Source organism: Eptatretus burgeri, chromosome 7, assembly GCF_056783735.1.
Source record: "Eptatretus burgeri isolate ZD-2024b chromosome 7, Ebu_testis_v1, whole genome shotgun sequence".
Lineage (NCBI taxonomy): Eukaryota > Metazoa > Chordata > Myxini > Myxiniformes > Myxinidae > Eptatretus > Eptatretus burgeri.
Genome location: NC_140967.1, coordinates 90,663,052 through 90,687,166, shown reverse-complemented (window position 1 = coordinate 90,687,166; position 24,115 = coordinate 90,663,052). Strand labels below are relative to the sequence as shown.

The 24,115-nt window shown below is 36.4% G+C and overlaps 2 protein-coding genes across 2 annotated transcripts in view; both read right to left on the bottom strand.

The window, feature by feature from the left end:
* The window catches only part of LOC147023774 (translocon-associated protein subunit alpha-like), a 29,714-nt gene extending 28,748 nt beyond the window's left edge, over window positions 1–966 (bottom strand). The window contains exon 1 of the mRNA XM_085889573.1: window positions 803–966. Within this exon, the coding sequence (XP_085745699.1) occupies window positions 803–854 (52 nt within the window). The 5' untranslated portion in view covers window positions 855–966. The remainder of the gene's footprint in view (window positions 1–802) is intronic.
* Window positions 967–2,704: 1,738 nt separating this feature from the next.
* Window positions 2,705–24,115, bottom strand: part of LOC147023773 (protein Jumonji-like) — a 58,574-nt gene continuing 37,163 nt past the window's right edge. Inside the window, exon 21 of the mRNA XM_085889559.1 lies at window positions 2,705–2,723. The gene's annotated coding sequence lies outside the window, so the exon portion shown is untranslated. The remainder of the gene's footprint in view (window positions 2,724–24,115) is intronic.

Here is a 24,115-nt window from a genome sequence, read left to right as displayed (position 1 = left end):
ATGGGAAGGATGAAATGTCCCGTTGAGTGTGGTGAGAAAGGCTGCGCCATTGTTGTCATGTCGCTCGTACCCAGAGTGTCCAAGGAAGAGATGGCACCCCCCCCCCCCAAGCTCAGTGGCTGTGTTTTTTCTCATTTATAAATCCTGTGCTGTGTCTCGTGTACTCCTCTATGTCCATGTGTGTGGCAGCTCCACTATGAGCCTTAGATCCTGCTAAAAAAACAAAAAAAAAAACAGAGAGTTGGTGTCAAAGCCACCCAATGCTTGCCTGTTTTTACATTTATCGTTTTTAAAAGACAAGTCTAATAATATTTTTTATAAAGCATTGCAGTGAAGTCTGATCCAAATAATTTTAAAGCAATATATGTATTTGTAATCAGTAAAAAATAGTGTGGTAGATAAAAACATTAGAAAGGAAATAGCTTGCACCAAAAACTTTAACATTTTCATGCTCACGCTGACGCTCACGCCGGGGGTATCGCTATAGCTCTCTGTTCTTCGAACAGGCGAGCTACTAAAAAAATTAATGAGAGAAAAGACCAGTCATATTTCTTAAGCTGAATTCCTTCGGTCAACAAATTTTGAGAGTACATTCAGCAAAAAGGTGCAAGCCTGACCTACTGGACATTCTCAGGTTCATCAATAACCCACACATGGCTAACCTAGCAGCATGAATCAACCCTGGTGATAAGTCTCGAGGCTTTTAACTGAACACAGAAAACAAATAGTAAAGTATTAATGGCTCTTTAAAAATGTTTGCAATATTGACAAATAAAATAAATTGTATTGTTGAAAAGCTCACACTGTGCTCCATGCTGCATGATGAGGAGAGTGGACATGAAGACTTCCAACATTATGATCTGGAGCACACAAAGAATGAGAGAGAGAGAGAGAGAGAGAGAGAGAGAGAGAGAGAGAGAGAGAGAGAGAGAGAGAGAGAGAGAGAGAGACAGAGAGAGAGAGACAGAGAGAGAGACAGAGAGACAGAGAGACAGAGAGACAGAGAGACAGAGAGAGAGAGAGAGAGAGAGAGACAGAGAGACAGAGAGACAGAGAGACAGAGAGACAGAGAGACAGAGAGACAGAGAGACAGAGAGAGAGAGAGAGAGAGAGAGAGAGAGAGAGAGAGAGAGAGAGAGAGAGAGAGAGAGAGAGAGAGAGAGAGAGAGAGAGAGAGAGAGAGAGAGAGAGAGAGAGAGAGAGACCCCTCTTTGGTGTTCAGTAGCCAGCAGACTAGTTCAGTGGTATCTATTAATATCTTCAATGAAACGTGAGCTTGCACACTTTATTGGGAGAAAAAGGAGGGAGGTGATGACTTGGCAGAGTGAGCAAAGGAGAAGGTTTGGAGTGGAAGGATCGACTGAGGTCCACCAAGCAATATGTGTGCAAGTTTAAAATTCCAACGGCTTTGATTTAAAAGCCACGATTCAAATGAGAAATAACACATCATGAAAAATACAATTTTTGATTGTCATCCTCTGAACACGTCATCCCCATGGGATACGTTGTCCAAGCAAAGAGATAAAAAAAAAACGTCCCATTGTTGCTGAAGTCTTCAGCAAACAGCACAACAGGCTATTATTTGGCCAGGAAGATGAGCTCCTGAAGACTGCAGTTAATGTTAGTGCCTTAGAGATGCAATACTCACAAATTAAAGTCTTCCACGTGACCTGTGCTTCAACATTGCAATCACTGGATGCAAATCCTTAAAATTTACTGACAAATGTGACTTCGCAGCAGATTTTTGAAATTCTCATTTCTGGCCCTCGGTGATCCAGTCACTTTAAACAGTCGTTCTTGCATCATGTCAGGAAGGGACACTTCCTTGTGGAGCACGTCGTCCTCAAGAGGAGGAAGTTATAAGCAGGCCATCAAGTTTGCAATCATGTGAACATAAAAGATCAAATGGCATCTGCACTTGAATTAATTGTCTTTAGAATGGTGTCATATCTACACAAACATGGCCTATAGATTAAATGATAGTTGTTTATACAGGTCGAAGAAGAAATAGATGGATAAGAATGCAGAGATGGACCACAGACAGCACAAGGAGATGATTCGGAGGCGAAATGTGGATCGGGACTCGGTGGGTACACAAAAACTCAGAGGTATAAATGGGAGAGATCATGATCAGGCAGCTCACGAAATAATGGAGGAAAGAACGTGAGACTAAAGACTTGGAAACAGGCTTGCTCACGTGAGAGAAGAGGGGTACGAATGATTGGATGTATTGTGTTAAGCTTAGACTCGGGATGATAACATAAGAGATGCTGGTAGAACATGTGCACAATGGGGAGGGGCAGGGTAAAATGAAAGGTATTCTTTTGGCTACATTTGGTCTTATGACTAATAAAAATCACCAACACCCACTCCCAACTCCTCCAACCACCTGTACATTTGAAATTATTAGCCAAGTCATAACAGTGGGCATGCAAAACCCCACATGCATAGATCATCACGATATTTAAATTCAGAGTGGAAGAACAAACCTTTGGACTGAGCCCATTGAGAGAAGTCTCATGGACCACTAATCAGAAGGAGTGGTGCTTATCATCTTGATTCGAAATTATTAAAAGCCAAGGAATACCCTGTGGCTTTACAAGACAGCACAGAGGTCCGTACTCACCTAAAGGCAGCCTTGTCTGGGTTTCAGTCCTGACCCAACACGAAACTGTTGGTCTGGCGATTTGCAGATAGGATGTTGCATTAGTGAGTGAGCCGTCCTTTGGAGAAGACAAAAATCCAACTGTTCCATCTAATAGCATTACCATGGTATATATATATATATATATATATATATATATATATATATATATATATATATATATATATATATATATATATATATATATATTTTTTTTTTTTTAATGATCCTGTTATACCTTTAGAAAGTAAGAGGCCATTGTATAATGTATTCTGAGCAAGTTCCAAATTCCTATGGCCCTGCGTGAGGGCTGCTTCAGCAGGACTGTGCATTTCACGAGTGACCTGTACAGGGTTAATCCTTAGCTGTAAAAAAGTTCACGACCACAGGCTGCGAACACACCAAAAAAGGCATATAATGAACAAGAGACTTCATCGAACACCTTACCCCGCACTGTCTTGAGGAACAAGGACGTGGGTGGGGTCTGCGAGCAGCAAATTTGATTGGTCGTGATGACATAAAATGCCTAATATTTTGTCCAAGTCCTGCTAAACGAAGGGTTTTGAAAGTAACAACAAGGTGATTGGCATTCTACAGTGTTCAAGTCATTAATTCTTTAAAATAAAATAAAAATTTTAAACGTTGTAGAAAAAAATTGGAAGTTTACCGCCATTGATGCGGCCTCTTTTCAACCACCTTATTTAACGGGTTACATTTGTTATTCGTGCTTGTTGTTTGTGTCCTTTATGATGTCCAAACAGCAAGTTTTGTGCATGGAATGATTTTCAATTTTGTTTGACTGCCAGACAGGCAGACAGACTAAAAAAAATGATCTCACTCCTCTCAATGCATGTGCGATCGGGACAAATTCAGAGCCAAAGTACTGTTAAAACGTTTTTCGATTCATGTTTAAAATGTAACAGTAGGGTGAATATACTGGTTCTGGCTCACTTTTCCCCATGTAAATGAATGGGGGATTTTCAGCGATTCATATTTTTTTTCCTTAAAAATAAACCCCCTTTTTATCCCAAGGTATATTTATTTGTCTCCCCTTTTAACCTGGGGACACTTTTTTTCAAATAACCCATGCAATAAGATAAAGATTTGTTAAAGGTGATTTGAAAGAAATATCTGAAACGTCTAAGCCTCGGGACACTCTTTTTCAAATAACCGATGCATATTGTTTAGCTCACTCATTGAACCTATAAACATTTGTTCATTCTCAAATTCCTTCAATAGTTTAATTTTATTTGCACAATAATCCCCATCTAAAATATTGAAAAACAAAACATTTGAATCTTTATATTTTTTAAGATACCCCTTTTGTGCCATTACGAAATGATAAACTTCTCTTAATGATCTCATCTGGCCACCGCCCGAGTTGCAAATCATTTTTGTGCATAAACCACGCCATAAAAAAGTTTTGTTTCAAATGTTTTCAGTTCGTGCCATGAAAATGAGGAAGTGTTTTTTTTGACACGGTCGTGCTGTGAAAATGAGGAAGTGTTTTTGGACAGTCATGCTGTGAAAAAATAGGAACTATTCTGAGACAAGGCCTCGTGTTTCTATTTTATCTCAGAACACGAACAGGCTTTTAAACATAAATTTAATCAAAATCATTTTAGGGCATTTTAAGTATGTTTTAAAAATGATTCATACAATTTGAGAATATATCGCCCAGTTATTTTCCAAGCTGTCTCGCCCGAAGCGTCATTTCCTGTGGCCACACCCAATGATTAAGCAATCTCCTCATCGTTGCCTTATAAGTGATTCGCCAGACAAAGTTTCTGCCAGATGGGATTTTCATTTTTACAACTGAGACATGAGCGATCTTTCTTCCGCGAACAAAACAGCTCAACACAAAGTTGGTAAGCTTGTGTATAGGTTCCTCTTTGAACGATGAAGCAATTGATTATAACTTAAATCGTGATAATTCTGATATATATATTTTTTTCTTGGCAGGTCCTTGGAAGAAGAGCAGTTTACATATCACGATGAGGTGCATGAAATTAATGCTCTTATTGAAGAGGTCAATCATCTTAGAAGAGAATTGAAAAACATTTTTAATGACTGACACGACGTCTTATCACGGCCTCTGATCTTTTTGCCATATTGTACCAATGGTAAAAGAAAACTGAGACATGGACTCACTCTCTTCCGATGAAGATAACAGCTCACTACAAAGTTGGTAAGTTTGTGTATGGTTTCCTCTTTGAACAATGAAGCAATTGATTATAAATTAAATCGTGATAATGCGAAAATATATATTTTTTCCTGGCAGGTCCTTGGAAGAAGTGGAGTTTACATATCATGATGAGGTGCATCAAATGAATGCTCTTATTGAAGAGGTCAATGATTTTAGAAGAGAATTGAAAAACATTTATAATGACTGGTACAAAGTCTTATCACGGCCTCTGATCTCGAATGAATTAAACCAATGGTGAGACACGTGTGTGTGTGTGTGTGTGTGTGTGTGTGTGTGTGTGTGTGTGTGTGTGTGTGTGTGTGTGTGTGTGTGTGTGTGTGTGTCTCTTTCCCTGTCTGTTTGTCTCTCTCTATCTCTCCCTGTCTGTCTCTTTGTATCTCTCTCTGTCTGTCTTTCTACCTACCTCTCTCTGTCTGTCTTTCTACCTACCTCTCTCTGTCTGTCTCTCCATCTATACCCTTGACTCATTATTTTTTTTTTTTTCAGCTCGATCACACAACATAAGCTGTTGAAGCAATCTGGTACAACACATGATTTTCTGGAGGTAAATGTTTCTGAATTATTATTTAGTTATTTGCTTATTTATTCTTTTATTAATATCACTCTCTCTTTGGAATGTCGCCTTATGTTGGTTGCATCATTAGTTTGGACGCGGTTTTACCAGTACACTGGAATTCATTTTATTGGCCTTGGAAGGATGACAGGCTGAGTCGGCCTCCTGGTGTGTTAATTCAGTGGTCAACGAGGCTTGAACTTAGAACCAACAACAGGCTTATTAATATTACCATGTAATTATCTTTATAAAACCTAATTATTATCCACTTTTTGTTTCAAAACAGAATATGGTGTCTGAGTTTCGAAATCACAAGACATCTGAAGAAGATTGCTGGGAAAGATTATACATTCTCGCAAATGAATATTTAATATTTTAAATTTTAATTAATTATATTTGTTTTGTTTACAATTACTTGATTTTAAATTTCAAAAAAAGGATCAAGACATGAAGGAGAGGGAGGGAGGGGGGGTAGGTGCGCTCGCCCAACGACCCATCACCCCCTCATCCCACCCCTCCCCTCCCCATGTGTGTGTGTGCGGAAGGGTGGGGGTGGGATGAGGGAGGTGGTGGGTCAAAGGTGAGGGCGCACAGGGGGGATGAGGGGGGTGGGGCGTGTGGGTGGGGCTTGTGTGGGTGGGGTTTATGTGGGCGGGGCGTGTGTGGGCAGGGCTTGTGGGAGGGCGTTTATGTGGGTGGGGCTTGTGTGGGCGGGGCTTCGGTGGGGTTTATGTGAGTGGGCTTCGGTGGGGTTTGTGTGGGCAGGGTTTATGTGGGGTGGAGCTTGTGTGGGAGGGGTTTATGTGGGCAGGGTTTATGTGGGCAGGGTTTATGTGGGTGGGGCTTGTGTGGGCAGGGTTTATGTGGGAGGGGTGAATGTGGATGAGGATCATGTGGATGAAGTTTGTGTGGATAAATGGATGGGTGGATGGGTGGATGAGTGGAGCTTGTGTGGATGGGTGGATAATTTTTTAATCAAATAAACATGTTGTGTGTGGGGAACTAATTAACTAATCACTAATGATGTGAATATGATGAATATGGGTGGAGCTTGTGTGGGGTTTGTGTGTGTGGAGCTTGTGTGGGGTGGAGTTTTTGTGTGGAGCTTGTGGGGGGTTTGTGTGTGGTGGGGTTTGTGTGGGGTTTGTGTGTGGTGGGGTTTGTGTGGGGTTTGTGTGGGGTGGGGTTTGTGTGGAGCTTGTGTGGGGTGGGGTTTATGTGGGTGGGTTTTGTGTGGGCGGAGTCAAAAAGGGGCGGAGTCAAAAAATTTCAATTTATGTTTGTCTTTTGTAATTCCTGTGAATAAAATGAACCTAAAATCTCTTCCCCTTCCAAATCATATATCTTATAAGTCCAAGGAACCGTATCTATTACATCAACAATTTTAAAAAGTTCGTTCGTCCATCGTTTAATATAACCCTTTTCAAAATGAGATTTCCACCTATATATTCTTACGATATCACCAACTTTGAACTTAGGTTTTCTGACATTAATCTCTTTTTCATATTTTAATTTTGTAAATGTTTCTGATGGTTTCATATTTGTTGACGTGTGAACCGTGTCATTATACTTATCCACAATATCCTGAATAAAAGATGACCATTGTTGTGAACCGAGTTGTGTGAATTTTTTATATAATCTCTCTTTTAAGGTACGATTAAAACGTTCAACAACAACTGCCTTCCCTTCATTAAAGGTACTGTACAATGTAATACTGTTATTTTTTAGAAAATTCATAAATGTCTTATTATAAAACTCTCTCCCCTCATCAGTCCACAATTTTTTAGGTTTTCTCTTACTTTTATTAAATATCTGTTGAAAGGCTAACATAAGAGTATGACCTGTTTTGTTTTTTAATGGTACAACCCATGCGTATCTACTCCTCAAATCAATAACGGTTAAAGCATACTTGTACCCCTTATCATTATTGAGTTCAATCAAATCAGCAGACCAGATATAATCTACTTCCTTGGAATAAACTTTCCTTCTCTGAAACTTTGTGAATATTGGTTTATGTAATTCATCAGCTAATTGATCTTCAGTCTTAATGACATCATTAGAGCCTATAAGTTTTTTGAATTTCCAAGTCCAAGTTTCAATTTAGCACTGATCATCTTCTTCACAATGAACCGATCAACTTTTTCTCTCAAGGTTGGATTTTGTATCAGAGACAAATTATACAACATTTCTCTATCAGCTTCATGCTTTTCTTCCAACGTTGTGGTATTCCCATAATCAATATCATGTCTCATGCACACTTCATCAACTCTATTGATGGGTTTACTCCATGATTTAGGATTGTCTGCCTCATCTAATCTTTTATCCAAGTTTGTGCCTGGACCACAGAAAGAATACCCTAGAAGATGTAATTCCCCTGGTATTCCAGTAGTTGTAAATTTACTTCCTGATAAAAACTTTTGTATATCTCCTCCTCGTTTGTGTTTGGAGTTAAATTGATTTTTTTTTTGAACCACACACCGAACATATACCTTTTTGTATAACCCTGTTATTTTTACTTTTAATATATGAAATATTTTTCGTGTTAGTTTTCTTTTTACATTTGAGACAATAACTCATTTATTTATGTGAAAAATTCCTGCAGAGTGTAAAAACCTTTTTAGTTTCCAACATGCACATTTGAATCTTAATTTTTAAAAACATAAAGAATCCTTAGAAATGCCTTCACTCTCTCCTCCATTTATTTAAGAAAAAAAATAAAAATGAAAAACTTGAATTAAAATGAATATCTTATCGATGTCAATAGTCTTGTAGAAAATATTTCAAATAGACTTGTCAATTCTTTGTTTTCCTCCTCGGTGGGTTGAGTTATTTTCTGTAATACCACCAATCTTTTTTTAATCTCACTGGTTTCCATATTTTGATATTTATTTTGTCTCGCTCTTTCCTCCCTCTCCTTCTCTCTCTCCTCCCTCTCCTTCTCTCTTCTCCCTCTCCTCCTTCTCTCTCTTCTCTTTTTCCTCCTTCTCTTTTTTCTCCCTCTCCTCCTCTCTCTCTTCTCCCTCTCCTTTTCCTCCTCTTCCCTCTCTTCTTCAACTCCTTCCTCATCCCTTATTATCCTTGAATCACTTACACCCCATAGAATATCATACATATATTCATCAGGATTTCTTGTTATTCCTGATTCCAAAATAATTTTTTTTACAACAGGAAACCAATAAAATTTCTTTTGAATTTCTAAAAGAGCCTTACCTTTTCTTAACTTTATAATTTTTTCATTATTTAACATTCTAATTAAATCTAAAGTTGTCGGTTTATCAACATCAGCATAATGCCAATCTTTTATTGAAAATACATTCATTCTTATGTTGTAGAACATATTTATTAAAATACCGAATACCCTTTTCTTGAAGGTATGCTTGGACACAGAAATGATAATTTTCTTGAAGCCTTCTTGCTGTCATTTATGTATTAGAAATATATGTTAGAATAATATTATGGCACGAAACACCTCCCCATCTTCCCATAGTTAAATCATTTTGTATTTCCTTACTTATTATAGATAATCCTGTTTTTTCTGTTTTCATGATATAAACAAGGGCAAAACCATTATTATATTAACCCTTATTAAATTCTTTTATTTGTTGTTTACTAATCGTGGCCCCACAAAACTCATTCTCGATACCAAGTGGATAATATTCTTCCTTACGAGACTGATTTAATTGTTCCAGGTCTTCGAGGTTAATTTTAAATGACCAATTATACCCTAAATCATTCATATCATACCCCCATTGTTCTATTCTCATACAAACGATACGCCCTTCTTTATAAAAATTTATTTTAATTCGAACTGTGAATTCTGTATGACCTGGAGATAATATCAACACTTCTGTATCTTTGGAATACACGGCCGTTTTATTTAAAGATATATATATATATATATATATATATATATATATATATATATATATATATATATATATTGTGATAAATCGCTTAATCTCACCAAGTCATTCGCGTCAGTCGGGCTTGGATAATTTTTTAATTTATAAGCATTTTTCATGTTAATATTTTTGGTTATATTATATTTCTGTCATTCAGCCTGTGCCTTTGTGTAATAATTTGATAAATCAATATCCAGTTCTTGGGATACACCAAAGATAGAACCATCTTTACCAACATAAGTCATTTATATTAGATTAAAAATAATATAAAATTTTTTATTTTTGTTGAGTTGAAATAACACATATAGATATAATTGACCACAACACTTGGAATTTAATTCTTGGACTTGAAATGTTTGATAAACACCATTCTGAAAGAATTTTATGACTTCAACAGGTGGTGGAAGACCAAAACTATCAAAATAATATTTGTCTTGACTATTAAAAATGCAAACCCAATGAGAACCGTTCCCATTATTATCTTCTAAGTTCATAATAATATTCTTTGTATGTTTCGGCACATTTGTTAATTCATCTCTCATACAAATAACCACATTATGAATTTTTAATTTCTTACAATATTTGACAAGTTGTAAATTTGATGTTGTATTCTTTCCAAATTCTTTCAACCACTCATCAATGCTCATTTATTTATTAGAAAGATATAATCCATTACCTCTTTTCGTTAATTTTACACCTGCTTGTGCTATAGAAGAAAGCATATCTCCAACTAACAATCTCGCTTTATCAGGCAGACCTTCAAGTTTTTCAGCAAAATCTACAATTACACCACTTCCACTAATTTGTTTCTCCAACTCTTTGTTATGTCTTTCCAATTCTTTTTGAGCCTGGAGTTGAGCCTTCCTTTCGTGAGCAGTTTTCACCGCTGTTGAAATACCACCCGTCAATGCTCCAACCGCACTTAAACCAGCAAATAAAGGAATTAGAAATGGGAGAAATCCTCCACTCGTCTCTCTTATTGAATATTTTTTCAACATTGGTTTTGTCATTTTAATTTTAAGTGAGCCAGTGTCATTCAAGATTTTAACCTGTTCTCTTGTGAGCAAAACATCAATTCTTACTGCTCCTTTACTCTGAATTGTATTAACGTTAATCGTACAAGGCTTTTGATTTTGAACACAAGATGATAGTTTATGAAGATTGATTTGATTAACATATACCCCAGTTGGTACTTTGCCACTCATTTATTTAACAAAAAATTATGTGAGACTAATCATCACACCATTATCTGTAATTCTATTTCTTCCAAAAGCAAACAATATGTATCAACTTCTTCACTCTCTCCTCTTTCAATGTATAGGGAAGTATCCACTCGATTAGACTTTATAGTTTCCTTTTGAGCGCCCAGGTCAAACGCATAGATTGTATACAAACTTTTAAATGCTGTCATATCCAAAATAGGTTCTTTATTTCCATTACTTTCACACACCTTTTGGTAAGACTTGTATGCTTCAGCAAAATCATTTTTTTCCCAATTAATTTCCAATCTATCTCGTGGATAAAATGTTCCATCTAGAGAAACGCGAAGTTGTTTCACCTTAGCATTATCACTCAATGCATTATTCTTATCAGTCGCAGTATCACCATCTGGCTTTTTAAAAATGATCCACAGATATCGTGGCTTTCCTTCCAGAACACCCAAATTCCACGTGTAAGTGGTTTGGTTGAGTTTAACGTGTTGACATCTTCTTTTGAGGTATGATACACTGAGTGGTTTCTTTGAGTGAAGTCTTCTATTCAACATCTCTTCTGTTTTAAGATTAGGAGTATATTCACTGATATACCAACTCATTTCCTCAATTACAAATTTATTCTGTTCACCAAAAGCACTACCAACACCAAAAAGCAATCTATTTTCATTATCATTCCTTTGTAGTTGAAATCTAATATTAAGACCATGCAGAACTTTATCATGATCACAAAATCCAAAGATACCTTTAAGAGGAACTGCCACAGTAAAACTATTTACTGCTTTTGTATCATCATTATACATTCCTTTCCTTTGAGTATATCCAGGGTCTGTGTTTGTTCCCGTTGACATATCAGGAATAAAACCTTCGACAGACCCCTTTCCCATTCTATCACTGAATGTATAGAGTGTAAATTTCATCATTTCAGATACAGCAGACATAATCAACCACTTCAACTTCTTGTGTTCCAATATACAAACGCACACTATCAAACATTTTCCAGAAGAAATCATTTACAAGTGTAGCGTTTGTGTTATTCCCAGCTTTAGTGAATTTAAATTTACACAACAAGAAACTTTCGGAGAGATTCAAATAGGTTTGTTGATTATTTATTTCAAAACTTTTTGTACCATTCGTATTCCAGTCTGTTCCAGTTATTGCATTTACCTTGAAGTAATCTTCTTTTTTAGTGGAGTTTGAGATAATAATAGTATCATCAAAATCATAGATACTATCAATTGCTTCCATACTTGTATTTATTTAGGAAAAAAAGATGTTAAAACTTTTGAAACCCTGATCCAAGTATTCGAATTATTTTCTGTCGTTCTTGGGGGGACAACTGAGTTTTGCCTTTCTTAATTTCTTTTATTGCTTGTAATTTATGAGATTCCTTCTGGGCATCTTTTATGCTCTTTACAGCACCTGCTACATTTCCCACAGCAGAAGCAGTTGAACCAATTCGATCTTTATGTTTAAGAATAGTTGAACCAATACCCATGAGAGTATCAATTATCCCATCTCCTCTAAATTGATGTCCAACACCCCTTTGTCTCTTAGGTTTATAGTATCCTCTACCAAGATACATACCTTCACCCTTGTAGTATGGGGAAAGGAACATCCCATCCCCTGTAATTATTTTATATTTTCTCAACTCGTGTTTCCTCACAATAACCATCGTATTTATTTATTGGAAAACTTCACGTAGGTGAATTCTGATGGATATAACTTCTCCATTAAAAGAAATCATACGATTATCTTGGTCGGTTATCCTAAAATTTACTCTGTGTATGGTTTTTCCTGACACAGGGAGATAAACCAAATTTTTGGGTTCCATATTGAATTTATAACCAATTGGGGTTGAGTATGTGCTGAATGAAAATATTGTATTTGTTTTTTTTCCATCATTATAAGCACCATCAATCAAATCACAGTGAATTAACACCGAATTTATTCCTGAGGATATTTGAATGACATTATCACTGTAAAATGTCCCATTAGTTTCAATCTTTTTTGAGGAGAAACCCAATAACTCTCTAAATGAATTATCAATTGTGAAATCAACCTTGTAGTTATTTTTAACTTTAATCGTTGATTTTGAAGTATGTTTTTGAATGTCTATAACAATATTTTTTGGTTCATCACCCTGTTCTTTCATAAGACGAGCAATTTCGGAAGATATTTGAGAAATCTCATATGCTCCGGGTGAGACTGTTATCGTTTTGTATCCACTTCTGGGATTATAACTAAACTTGTCATTTTTATCAGTTATATTAAATAAGGTATAATAAGTTTCCATGGACAATAAAGATGCCTCATATTTTTTTGTTTGGTCAAGTTGTAGTGGGTATGGGAATGAAGATGTGTGGTCGCTTGTTGTGAAATTAAAACTCAGGATTGTGCTTCTCATCTTATTTAATATGAGATAAAATGTCTTTATATTGAGATTTATTAATTATTTTCATGTTCATCAACTGGTCTAAAATGGCTGATGCTTCATTAAAACAATTGTTATTTCCAGCCTTCTTACTACCTAACAACAATAACAGTCTATTAACTAATTGCGATGGGTCATTTGGAAGAAAACTAATACCTGAACCAAGGATACTTAAAGCCTGAATAATGTGTTTCTCCTTCTCATTTTTCCTACTTTTACTAGAAATACTAACCCTATAATTTAGAGTGTTCAGCAGATCAATATATACTCTATCATGATTATTTTTCATATCCAATGGTTTATCAATATACTTTGATTCATCCCTCACAGTTGAACCTTGTCTTCCATCTTTTGTGAGAAGAAACATTAATCTCGGAGTTAGTTTAACAGGGGGTTGAGCAGAACCCAAGAACCTTAATTCATCATTAAATATCAATACCTTTTCTTGAACAAGATGAAATATTGCTGGTTGTTCTGTTGGAATGAGTCCTGCTTTGGTTTTTGAATCCGCTGAATATTCATTGTTTTGAAGAGCATTCACAATATAATCAGGGGGTCGATTAATCTCTTCCAGTTGTTGAAATAAACCTTCATCATCATATACCTTTAATTCTCCTAATTGCTCTAATTCTTCCTCCGTCATTTGATCAAAATCTTTTAACATTTGAAGTTTTTTAGGAGTATATTCTACTGTGGGAAATGTGGAAACATCTTTCATTTTTTCTTGGGAAGTTTTTAAAAGTGGTTTAAAAAATTTCGCTTGTTTTCTTTCAAATGCTTCTTCGCCCGTTAGTTTCTGTCTGCGTTTCTTCTTTATGTCTTCCTGCTGTTTTACAACTTTTGAAACCAACTCTTGATGAAACCAACTCAAACCTCACCAACTCTCAAAGGGCGGAGGAGCTCCTTGTGAGCCAACGGCCATCCATATCTAGTGCCCAACTGTGTCTGCGGACGTCCTCCTGCAGTTGGGTCACTTCTTATTAGGAGGTTGGTGGCAGGATTTGCACTCCGGCCACCGTAAAACCCTTCATTCCGCAAAACGCAAAAACGCAAAAAAATCTGAAAACCCACTCCGTGGGAGTACCTCCTGTGCAGCTTCCCTTCGCAGGGCAGCTCACCGGATGACGGGATTGGGGCAAAGCCTTCGGGACCCCCAATCTTTGATAGGAGGGAAACCACGGGGTAACATCCCTGGGTCAGATTGCGGGAGAGTGTGTCGGAGTGGTGCTGAGGTGTCGTCCACCAGACGGCGGTCTCCTTGGGTTAACCTGAGGCGGTCCCTTCGGGTGGGTGCCTGGAATGTCCTATCCCTAAGAGAGGATGATCACCTGTCTCTGTTATCATCTGAGCTCAAGCGTTTGGACATCGGGATTGCAGCTCTCTCTGAGGTTCGGAGACCGGATTGCGGAGAGATAATGGTGGGTGGTTACACCTACTATTGGTCTGGTCGCTCTGATGGTTACCATACCCAAGGAGTTGCTGTAGCTGTGTCCAATAAGCTGACCCCAATGATAATTGAGGTAACACCGGTCAACGAGCGTATTATGAGATTAAGGATTCGTCACTCCTTAGGTGTCATTTCCCTGGTCTCTGTTTATGCTCCGACTGAGGCGAGTGATCTCACCGTGAAGGATGCATTCTACGCCACACTCGAGTCTGTGGTTGATCAGTGCCCCAGACGAGATACACTTCTAGTCTTGGGGGATTTCAATGCATCGACTGGAACTGAGAGGGATGGTTATGAGGTGTGTGTTGGTCCCCATGGGTCAGGAACTATGAACCAGAATAGCACTAAGTTCCTTGACTTTGCAAGAAGTCATGGACTTAGGGTGGCTGGTTCATGGTTTCAGCGCCCACAAGCTCATCGCTGGACTTGGTATTCCAACGCTGGCGGTGTGGCAAAGGAGATTGACCATGTCCTCATTGACGGTCATTGGAGGATGATCCAGAACTGCAGGGTCTACCGGAGTGCTCAGTTCCTCAATACTGACCACAGGCTTGTTGTAGCAACTCTAAAGCTGCACCTTAAATCCTGGAGAATGGTACCATCCCAGCCGAGGCTGGATGTTGCCAAGCTCAGGGATGAGAGAGTAGCTGAGGAGTTTGCGAACAGGCTGAGTGGACACTTGGGGGGTCTGGGTGCTTTGGGGGGTCCTGAAGAGTTGTGGAGTGCCTTCAAGACCACCGTCCTTGATGTTGCCGGTGGATGCCTTGGAGCTCACCGCAGGGCAAAGAAGAATTTTGTCTCTCAAGGGACACTGGATATCATAGACCAGAGTCGCAGGGCCAGGCTGAATGGCAGAGCTGAGCTGTTCAGGGAGCTGAGGCGTAAAACTGTACGTGCACTGAGGGTGGACAAGGAGGCCTATGTGCGAGGAATCTGTGAGGGGGTAGAGCATCACCTGTGGACAGGTGATTCTCGTCCCGCTTACAGGGGAATTCGCGCATTACGTTCATCCAAGCCCATCCCTCGGAGCACTACAGTTCGAGCAGAGAGTGGTAGGCTCTTGACAGAGGAGTCTGAAGTGAAGGCCCGCTGGGCCGGTTACTTTGAGCGGTTGTACCAGGCTGATCCCCCAACTGTCGAGTTGGACGTCAAGGGTGTTACAATCCCTGTTGCTGACCCTCGAATCAACTGTGGTCCACCTACGCTTGTGGAAACACGGGCTGCGGTGAACCAGTTGAAACGGGGCAAAGCTCCAGGGATCTGTGGCATCCATGCCGAACTTCTCAAGGCTGGTGGAAATGCTGCACTCGTGTCGTTGCATGCAGTTTTGTGCTCTGCCTGGAACACAGGCATGAGTGGCATGAACACAGGCATCTGCCAACTGACTGGAAGAGGGGCCTTGTTGTCCCTCTCTGGAAAGGGAAGGGTGATCGCCAAGACTGCAACAACTACCGAGGGGTGACGCTGCTCTCAGTGCCGGGCAAGGTCTTTGCTCGGATAATTCTCGATAGGGTTCGCCACCATCTGCTTGAGCACCAGCGTCCAGAGCAGTCAGGCTTTACACCAAAGAGGTCAACGATTGACCGTATCCTTGCACTTCGTGTCCTCACCGAACGCAGACGAGAGTTTCGGCAGGGGCTGCTTGCAGCCTATGTTGATCTCTGTAAAGCGTTCGATTCAGTGAATCGGGATGTCCTCTGGAGGATTCTTGGTCTTCGTGGGGTGCCACCAAAACTGATCGATCTGATGTCTGAACTCTACTCTGGTACTGAGAGTGCTGTGAAGTGTGGTGGTACCATCTCTGACTTATTTCCAGTTGTTACTGGAGTTCGTCAGGGATGTGTACTTGCCCCCACACTTTTCAGCACTTGTATGGACTGGATTCTAGGGAGGATGTCGGAGAGATCAAGTTGCGGTGCGTCATTTGGGAATGTCAAGATCTCGGACCTTGACTTTGCAGATGATGCAGTCATCTTTGTGGAGACTTTTGACATCCTCTTGGGGGCCCTCGAGGTGCTGAATGAGGAGTCGGAGCCGTTGGGATTACGGGTTTCTTGGGTCAAAACTAAGATCCAGGCTTTCGGTGACATCTTGGATGCTGCTGTCCTGTCTGTGTCTGTTTGTGGTGAGGATGTTGAGGTCGTGGAGAGATTCACTTACCTTGGCAGTGATATTCATGTCTCTGCTGGCAGCGAGTCAGAGGTCAATAGACGTCTGGGTCGGGCCTGGGGAGTCATGGATTCACTGGATCATGGGGTGTGGCGCTGCCGGTACCTGTGCGGGAGGACGAAAGTCCGGGTCTTCAGGTCCTTGGTACTTCCAGTCTTGCTCTATGGGTGCGAGACTTGGACTCTGACCAAGGATCTGAGACGGAGACTTAATTCCTTTGGTACCAGGTCTCTTCGGAGAATCCTTGGCTATCGCTGGTCGGATTTTGTGTCCAACGAGCGGTTGCTGAGAGAGACTCGGATGAGATTTGTTACCTGCATAGTCCGTGAGCATCAGTTGCGGCTGTATGGACATGTGGCTCGTTTTCCTGACTCTGATCCTGCTCACCAGATTCTCTCAGCGAGGGAGTCTCATGAGTGGAGGAGGCCAGTGGGTCGACCACGTGCCTCATGGTTTCAACAGGTTGACCATCATCTCAAGGAGATGGGGATGGGCCTGGCATCTGCCTGGGGGATGGCCAGACGGAGGCCCCTGGAGTACCGGCGGAAAGTGGACGCAGCGACGTGCTGTTCTGGCACATGCTCCCATACCTGACCTGACCTGACCTTGATGTTCCTTAAATCTTCTTGCTTTTTCTTTTGCATCCATTTATTTATTGTAAAATATCATTTAATGAATTGTGAAGATCAACAGGGAAATTTTCCTTTTCTTCATCATTCAAGTAGATGTGTTCAAATCAATCCTTTTCTTTAAATATTTCATCAAATTCTTTATTTACATTAATGCGAGTTGTAATTTCTTCTTCACCAATACTTGCATCTCTGCTTTTCATACGTTTGCGTTGAGTTTCTTCATCAACATCAAACCGAATGATAAAATCTTCACTCCGCTCAGATGTTTAATAATTTGTCTCGTTCCTTCTGGATTAGTTTCTAATATCCCAAGACCACCAGATTTTAGTTTCCTTAACTCACTCTTACAATGTGAATATTTTGTTGTACCAAGAGAAACCTCCTCAAATATTTGACCTTCATTCCTCAATCGCATATGTTCCTCCACTGAAATATAGTGATAATCTTCACCTTTTACTTCTCCAGGTCTTATTGCTCTAGTTGTTGTTGATACAATGCGTATCATGGGGTGTTTTTTAAGTAAATTTACAATATTCTCATTTGTACTACACAAGAACCTTGATTTATGAAAGTTTTTTTCCAGAAGCAGATTTACCCACAAGATTTACAATAATAGTTGTCATTTATATATGTAATTGTTTATAAAACAAAAAATATATCCCTTAATATCTCATCTTGTTTCACAACAATATATTTATATTTTTCAGTCGTGTGCTTCATGTAATCCTCAAATTTCTTTTTACTACATAATGTAGAACAATTATCTCTCCAAAAATTATTGATATCTATTGAATTTAACTTGAATAAAATAAAAGTATTAGCATTGTTTCTGATGGAACGACGAGGAAGTTGAAAGTACGATTGACTAAGATAAATACAATTACAAGAAGAATGTCTCCCTCTTGTGTAGTAGCTGTCCATTACCATTTGGTTTCTCTCATTAACACAATCATCAAAGATAACGAGGTTCTTTTTTGATTTATCCAAATCTTGGGGAGACGGTATATCATCCGTATTATCACTAAGAATACAAGTTATAGGATTTGATTTCTTTTTACATCTCTGTGTATCACAAAATACTTGAATTATATCTTCAATGTTATAATCATTTAGGTTTTTTGACGTTTAAATAAACCGATTATATCTTCTTTTTGAAGACCAGCATTAAAACCTTGTGAGAGTAGTTGATACTCTGGTTGAAAACTCGACTTTGTGAAAATTATTAAATTATCATAATCTAAAAAGTTGGGAGTGAGGAGCATCTTTAAAAGTAAGCAGGTTTTTCCACATCCACTTGAACCAACTATGAGACATCTTAATGAATTTGGGAGATTTTTATGGTTGTTAAATTTTATCTTATTTTCCCAAATGGGTAAAAAATCATTCATTTATATATGTGGAAAACAGGTTATTTAATTTATTATTAGCTTTTTTAGAAACTCTATATTTTATCCTAAGTTCAGGTTTAATTTCAAGATAATCCATTATTTTATTTATACAATATCTTGTGTTGATATTTCCCTAAAAATCACATCCATGAATAATATATAACAACAATCCTTTGAACATTTCTCTTATACGTTCAGTTTCTTCCCTTGTAAGGAAAGGTGTGTTATCACCCTCATACTTTACATTCATTTCTCTAATCAATCTTGTAAAGTAATTCATTTTTGGTGTAAATCTAAAAGAATTATTTTCCTTTTTATATTTTTTATTATCATTAATTAGAAGATAATCACAGAATATACATTGTTTATAGGCTTTTGACTCTGTGTTTAATCCCCGTCTTTCACACGCAGGACAATTCTCAAATTTGTCATATGGAGAATCAGGAAAGTCTAGCATATTTATAAAGTAAAACTTTACTTAAACTGAAATTCATCTATACTTTCAGTTGTATATTGACTCATATTTAATAATATTACCATCGATATCGATATACTTTTTTTCATTACCAGATTCAACGACAACATTTTTTATATTAAAGGTAATTTTAAAATGATCGTTAACTACTATTGAACAAAATGTCATTTCACCTGATATATTTACATCCTTTATTTCATCAGGATTTACATCATTAGGGTTGTTGAAAAAAATACAAATTTCTCCTTGCATATTACAGATGGTCTTATCTTTTCTTTCTAAAGCTTCATCCATAAGGTTTTTGTTTTTTGATACTTTTTCTTGTTTCATTGCTTTTTCTAGTTTTGAATATATTACCAGAAGGAGAGGAGAAACTTTTGTTAGAGATACTTTAATTGATGTTCTACCAGGTATACTAAAAGCCCTTCCACTGAAGGAAATTGAAGAACTCATATTATTTACCATAATTGTTTTTATCCAATAGTTGTTATATTTGTCTTTGTTCAATTTTACATCCTTGACATATTTCTCAGTATCTTTAACAAATGAAGAGATTGATTGAAACTTGTCTTTTGTGTCTTGAAACATTGTATTTATTAAGTGAAAAAGTTGGAGGATAAAATGGTTTTAAGCACAGATTCACCTGTAAAATAAACGAAATTTTCATCAAGAAAATTTTAGTTTAAGCAAAGATTTATTATATAAATATGGTGAATACAACATACTGCGATGTTTGTAATCACAAATATAAACATTATAGAAAACACCTCCGAACCAACAAACACACATTTAATCTATTTCATAAAATATCTCCTCTTGAGTTGGAAAGAAAACATTGTGATATCTGTTCAAAGGATGTTTTGAAGAGAAGTTATAATAAACATCTTCAATCACAAAAACACAAGAAAAATGAGTTTAAAGTAAAGGGAGACTATTATATTGAAAACACTGATGGGGCATTTAAAGGGCATATAAAAATAAGGATTTTTCAATTTGGAGAACCCGGTCCATCATCAATAGCTGAATCAATTGAAATAGTGAAACCTGATGTTGAAAAAGTTATTAAAAAGACATTAAAAGAAATGAAAACTTTAAAGTTTTATATGGGAGTGAAAATGAATATGAAAAGACAAGATGAAGAACAAACTCCTTATATGAGAACAGATCTTCATTTTATAACATCATTTCAAGATTTTTTGAATAGTGGGGTTTATGAAGAACTATCAAAACAAGAGGAGGATGTTGATAATACAGTGGTAGGAAGTGGATACAATATTAAAAAAATCATCTTTTTAGATATACACATTCTAAAATCAAACCCTCTTCAAGCTTCTTCTTATATTGAATTACCAAAAGAAATAAAACTAAAGAAGGCAGTTGTTAATATTAAGAACAATGATAATAAATGTTTTCTCTGGTCTGTTCTTGCTCACTTTCATCCACCAAAATGTAATTCAGAAAGAGTAAAACAATATATGAAATATGAGAATACCTTGGACATTAAAGACTTTAAATTCCCAATGCCACTAACAGATATTCCTAAATTTGAGAAAAAGAATAATCTTTCTATTAATGTATATGGATTAACGGATACAAACAAAGTTCAAATATTAAAAAAATTTCAAACAACTATAAAAATGAAGAAACACACATTGATCTTTTATATTTTAGTGTTGGAAATAATTCACATTACACATACATCAATAATTTACCAAGATTAATCTCTTCTCAGGTATTCAGAACAGCAAACAAAATATATCCTTGTAAGCGATGTCTTAATTCATTTCATACAAAAGAACGATTAGAACAACATTCAAAATATTGTAGTAATCATAAATCAGCTGTAATTACAATGCCTAAACCTGGTGAAAAGATTTCTTTTGAAGATTATAATAAATCTATCATGCACCCATTTGTGATATACGCTGATTTTGAGTGTATCCTTAAAAAGATAAATACTGCTTCTCCAAATCCAAAAGAATCATATACAAATAAATATCAAAAACATATTCCTTGTGGTTTCTGTTATTATATCAAATTATCTGTTGGAGAAAAGTATAATAAACTTGAACATTATAGTGGAAAAAATGCTTCACAAGAGTTTGTAAAACGATTAGAAAAGGATTGTATAAGACTCACTAAATTAATGAAAGAAACAAATGAACCGATGAAATTAACCAAAGAAGAAAAATTAGAATTTAGAAAGAACAATATCTGTCATATTTGTGAGGGGGAAATTAAGGAGTCTTAAGTTAAGGATCATTGTCATCTTACTGGTAAATATAGAGGTCCCGCTCATTCCTGTTGTAATCTTAATTATAAATTACCTTCTTTTATTCCAGTCTTTCTTCACAACAGCGCCAACTATGATACACATCTATTTATAAATGAACTTTCAAAAACACCAGGGAATATTTCTGCCATAACAAACACAAGTCAAAAGTATATTTCATTTACAAAAATGATATTCACAAAACCTTTAACTCGTATTAGGTTTCTAGATTCTTACAAGTTTATGGGAACACCACTAGCCTACCTCGCATCAAATCTAAGCTCCACGGACTCTTTTCCAAATCTTAATTCATTCTTTCCAAAAGAGGAAATTCTCACTAAAGAGGAAATTCAGATTAAAGAGAGAATTCAAAGTAAAGAGGAAATTCGAATTAATGAGGAAATTAATGAAGAAATTCTAACTGAAGATGAAATTCTAATTATAAAGAAAATTCGAACAATGAATGAAATTCTAACTAAAGAGGAAATTCTGATTAAAGAAGGAATTCTCACGAGAGAGGAAATTCAAACAAGGAATGAAATTCAAAGTAAAGAGAAAATTCTTACAAGTAAGGGAATTTATCCTTATGATTATATGGATTCATTTATGAGACTTAAAGAAACACAACTTCCTTCAAAAGAAAGTTTCTATAATAACCTTTATGAAGAAGAGATAAGTGATAAGGAATATAAACACGCACAAAAAATATGGAAAATATTTAAGATAAAGAACCTTGGAGAATATCATGATTTATATCTAAAAACAGATGTTTTATTGTTAGCTGATGTGTTTGAAGCTTTTAGATCACTCTGTCATAATAAAAATTGTTATGGATTAGATCCTGCCCACTATTTCACAGCTCCTGGTTTAGCTTGGAGTGCAATGTTGAAAATGACAAAACAAGATATAGATTTAATCAGTGATGTTGATATGCTTTTGATGATTGAGAAGTCCAAGAGAGGTGGAATATCACAAGTATGTTCAAAAAGATATGCTAAAGCAAATAATAAATATCTTCCAAATTATGATAGTGAAAAAGATAGTAATTATTTGATGTATTTTGATGCTAATAATTTGTATGGATGGGCAATGTCTCAATCTCTGCCTTATGGTAAATTCGAGTGGGTGGAAGAAAAGGATTATGAAAAGGCTTTGATGAATATTGTTATTTCTTCTCAAGAGGAATTGAATGACGAAGAAGAAGGTTATTATTTTGAAGTTGATTTGAGGTACCCGAGTGATCTTCATAATAAGCATAAAGACCTTCCTTTTGCATGTGAGAAAGAAACCCCAAAGAAAGAATGGTTCAGTGATTATCATAAAAGTTTTAATATTAAAGGCAAATCAACAGAAAAGTTATTAACAACATTCTATGATAAAGAGGGATATGTTTTGCATCAGAGAAGCTTAAAACAGTTTTTGAGAGAAGGATTGAGAGTAGCTAAAATTCATGGAGTTTTAAAATTTAAACAAAGTCCTTGGGTGAAAAAGTATATTCAATTCAATACAGATATGAGAGCAAATACAAAAGTAAAATTTGAAGGGGACTTTTATAAATTAATGAATAATGCTGTATTTGGAAAGACTCTGGAAAATGTTAGAAACAGGCAAAACATTAGATTCGCAACATCTTGGAAAGAAGCTTCGAGATTGATAAATAAACCAAGTTTTGAGAGAGAAGAGGTTTTTTCAGAGAACTTTTCTGCAATTCATATGAAAAAGGAAAGTATTATAATGGATAAACCAATTTATATTGGAACAGCAGTTCTTGATTTATCAAAGATATTGATGTATGATTATTTGTATAATGACTTAAAGAAAGAGTATGGTGAAAATGTTTCATTGTTGTATATGGACACTGATAGTTTTATCCTAGATATAAAAACTGATGATGTTTATAAAGATATGAAGAAAAATATTGGAGTATATGATACAAGTAATTTCAGCAAGAAGAGTGAGTTATTTTCCAAAAAGAATGAAAAGGTTATTGGTAAGTTTAAGGATGAGTTGGGTGGAAAAGTAATGAGTGAGTTTATTGGATTGAGAGCAAAGGCATATGCTTATAAGTATGGTGATCAGATTGATAAGAGGTTAAAGGGAATAAAGAAATATGTAATAAAGAAATCAATAACTTTTAGAAATTATTATAATTGTTTGATGAATAAGAAAGAAGAATATAGGAAAATGAATACAATAAGAAGTTATAAATATAACATATATAGTGAAGAAGTAAATAAAAAGGCATTAGGAGCCTTTGATGATAAGAGATTTATTTTAGATAATGGAATAGATTGTGTTCCATATGGATATTGTATGATAGAGTGAATAGAATAGATTGTGTTTTAACGATGGGAAGATGGGTTAGGGTTTTTTAAGGGCTACCGCCGCGTTTTTTCGCAATATATAAATGGTCAAACCAAGTATTAATCAAACTAAAGAGTGGAGAAAATCTTAGTCTTGGTATATAAATGGAAAACATAATGAATGTGAAAAATATCAAATAAGTCTTATTGAAAAAATAACTAAAACAAAGGTAAATAAAACAAATAAGCGAATCAATTTAAAAACTAGTAAGTTAGAGGATGTAAAGAAAAAAATGAATATCCTTGAATGGACTGAAAACTTTGATGGTTATCAATTGAACAATGAAAAAACAATTTACTATAATCTCAAAATGATATGTGGCTCAGGAGGTGGTCAAACAAGAGCATTAAGAGAAGTTTATCATTTCGTAATGGCACAAAAGGGGTATCTTAAAAAATATAAAGATTCAAATGTTTTG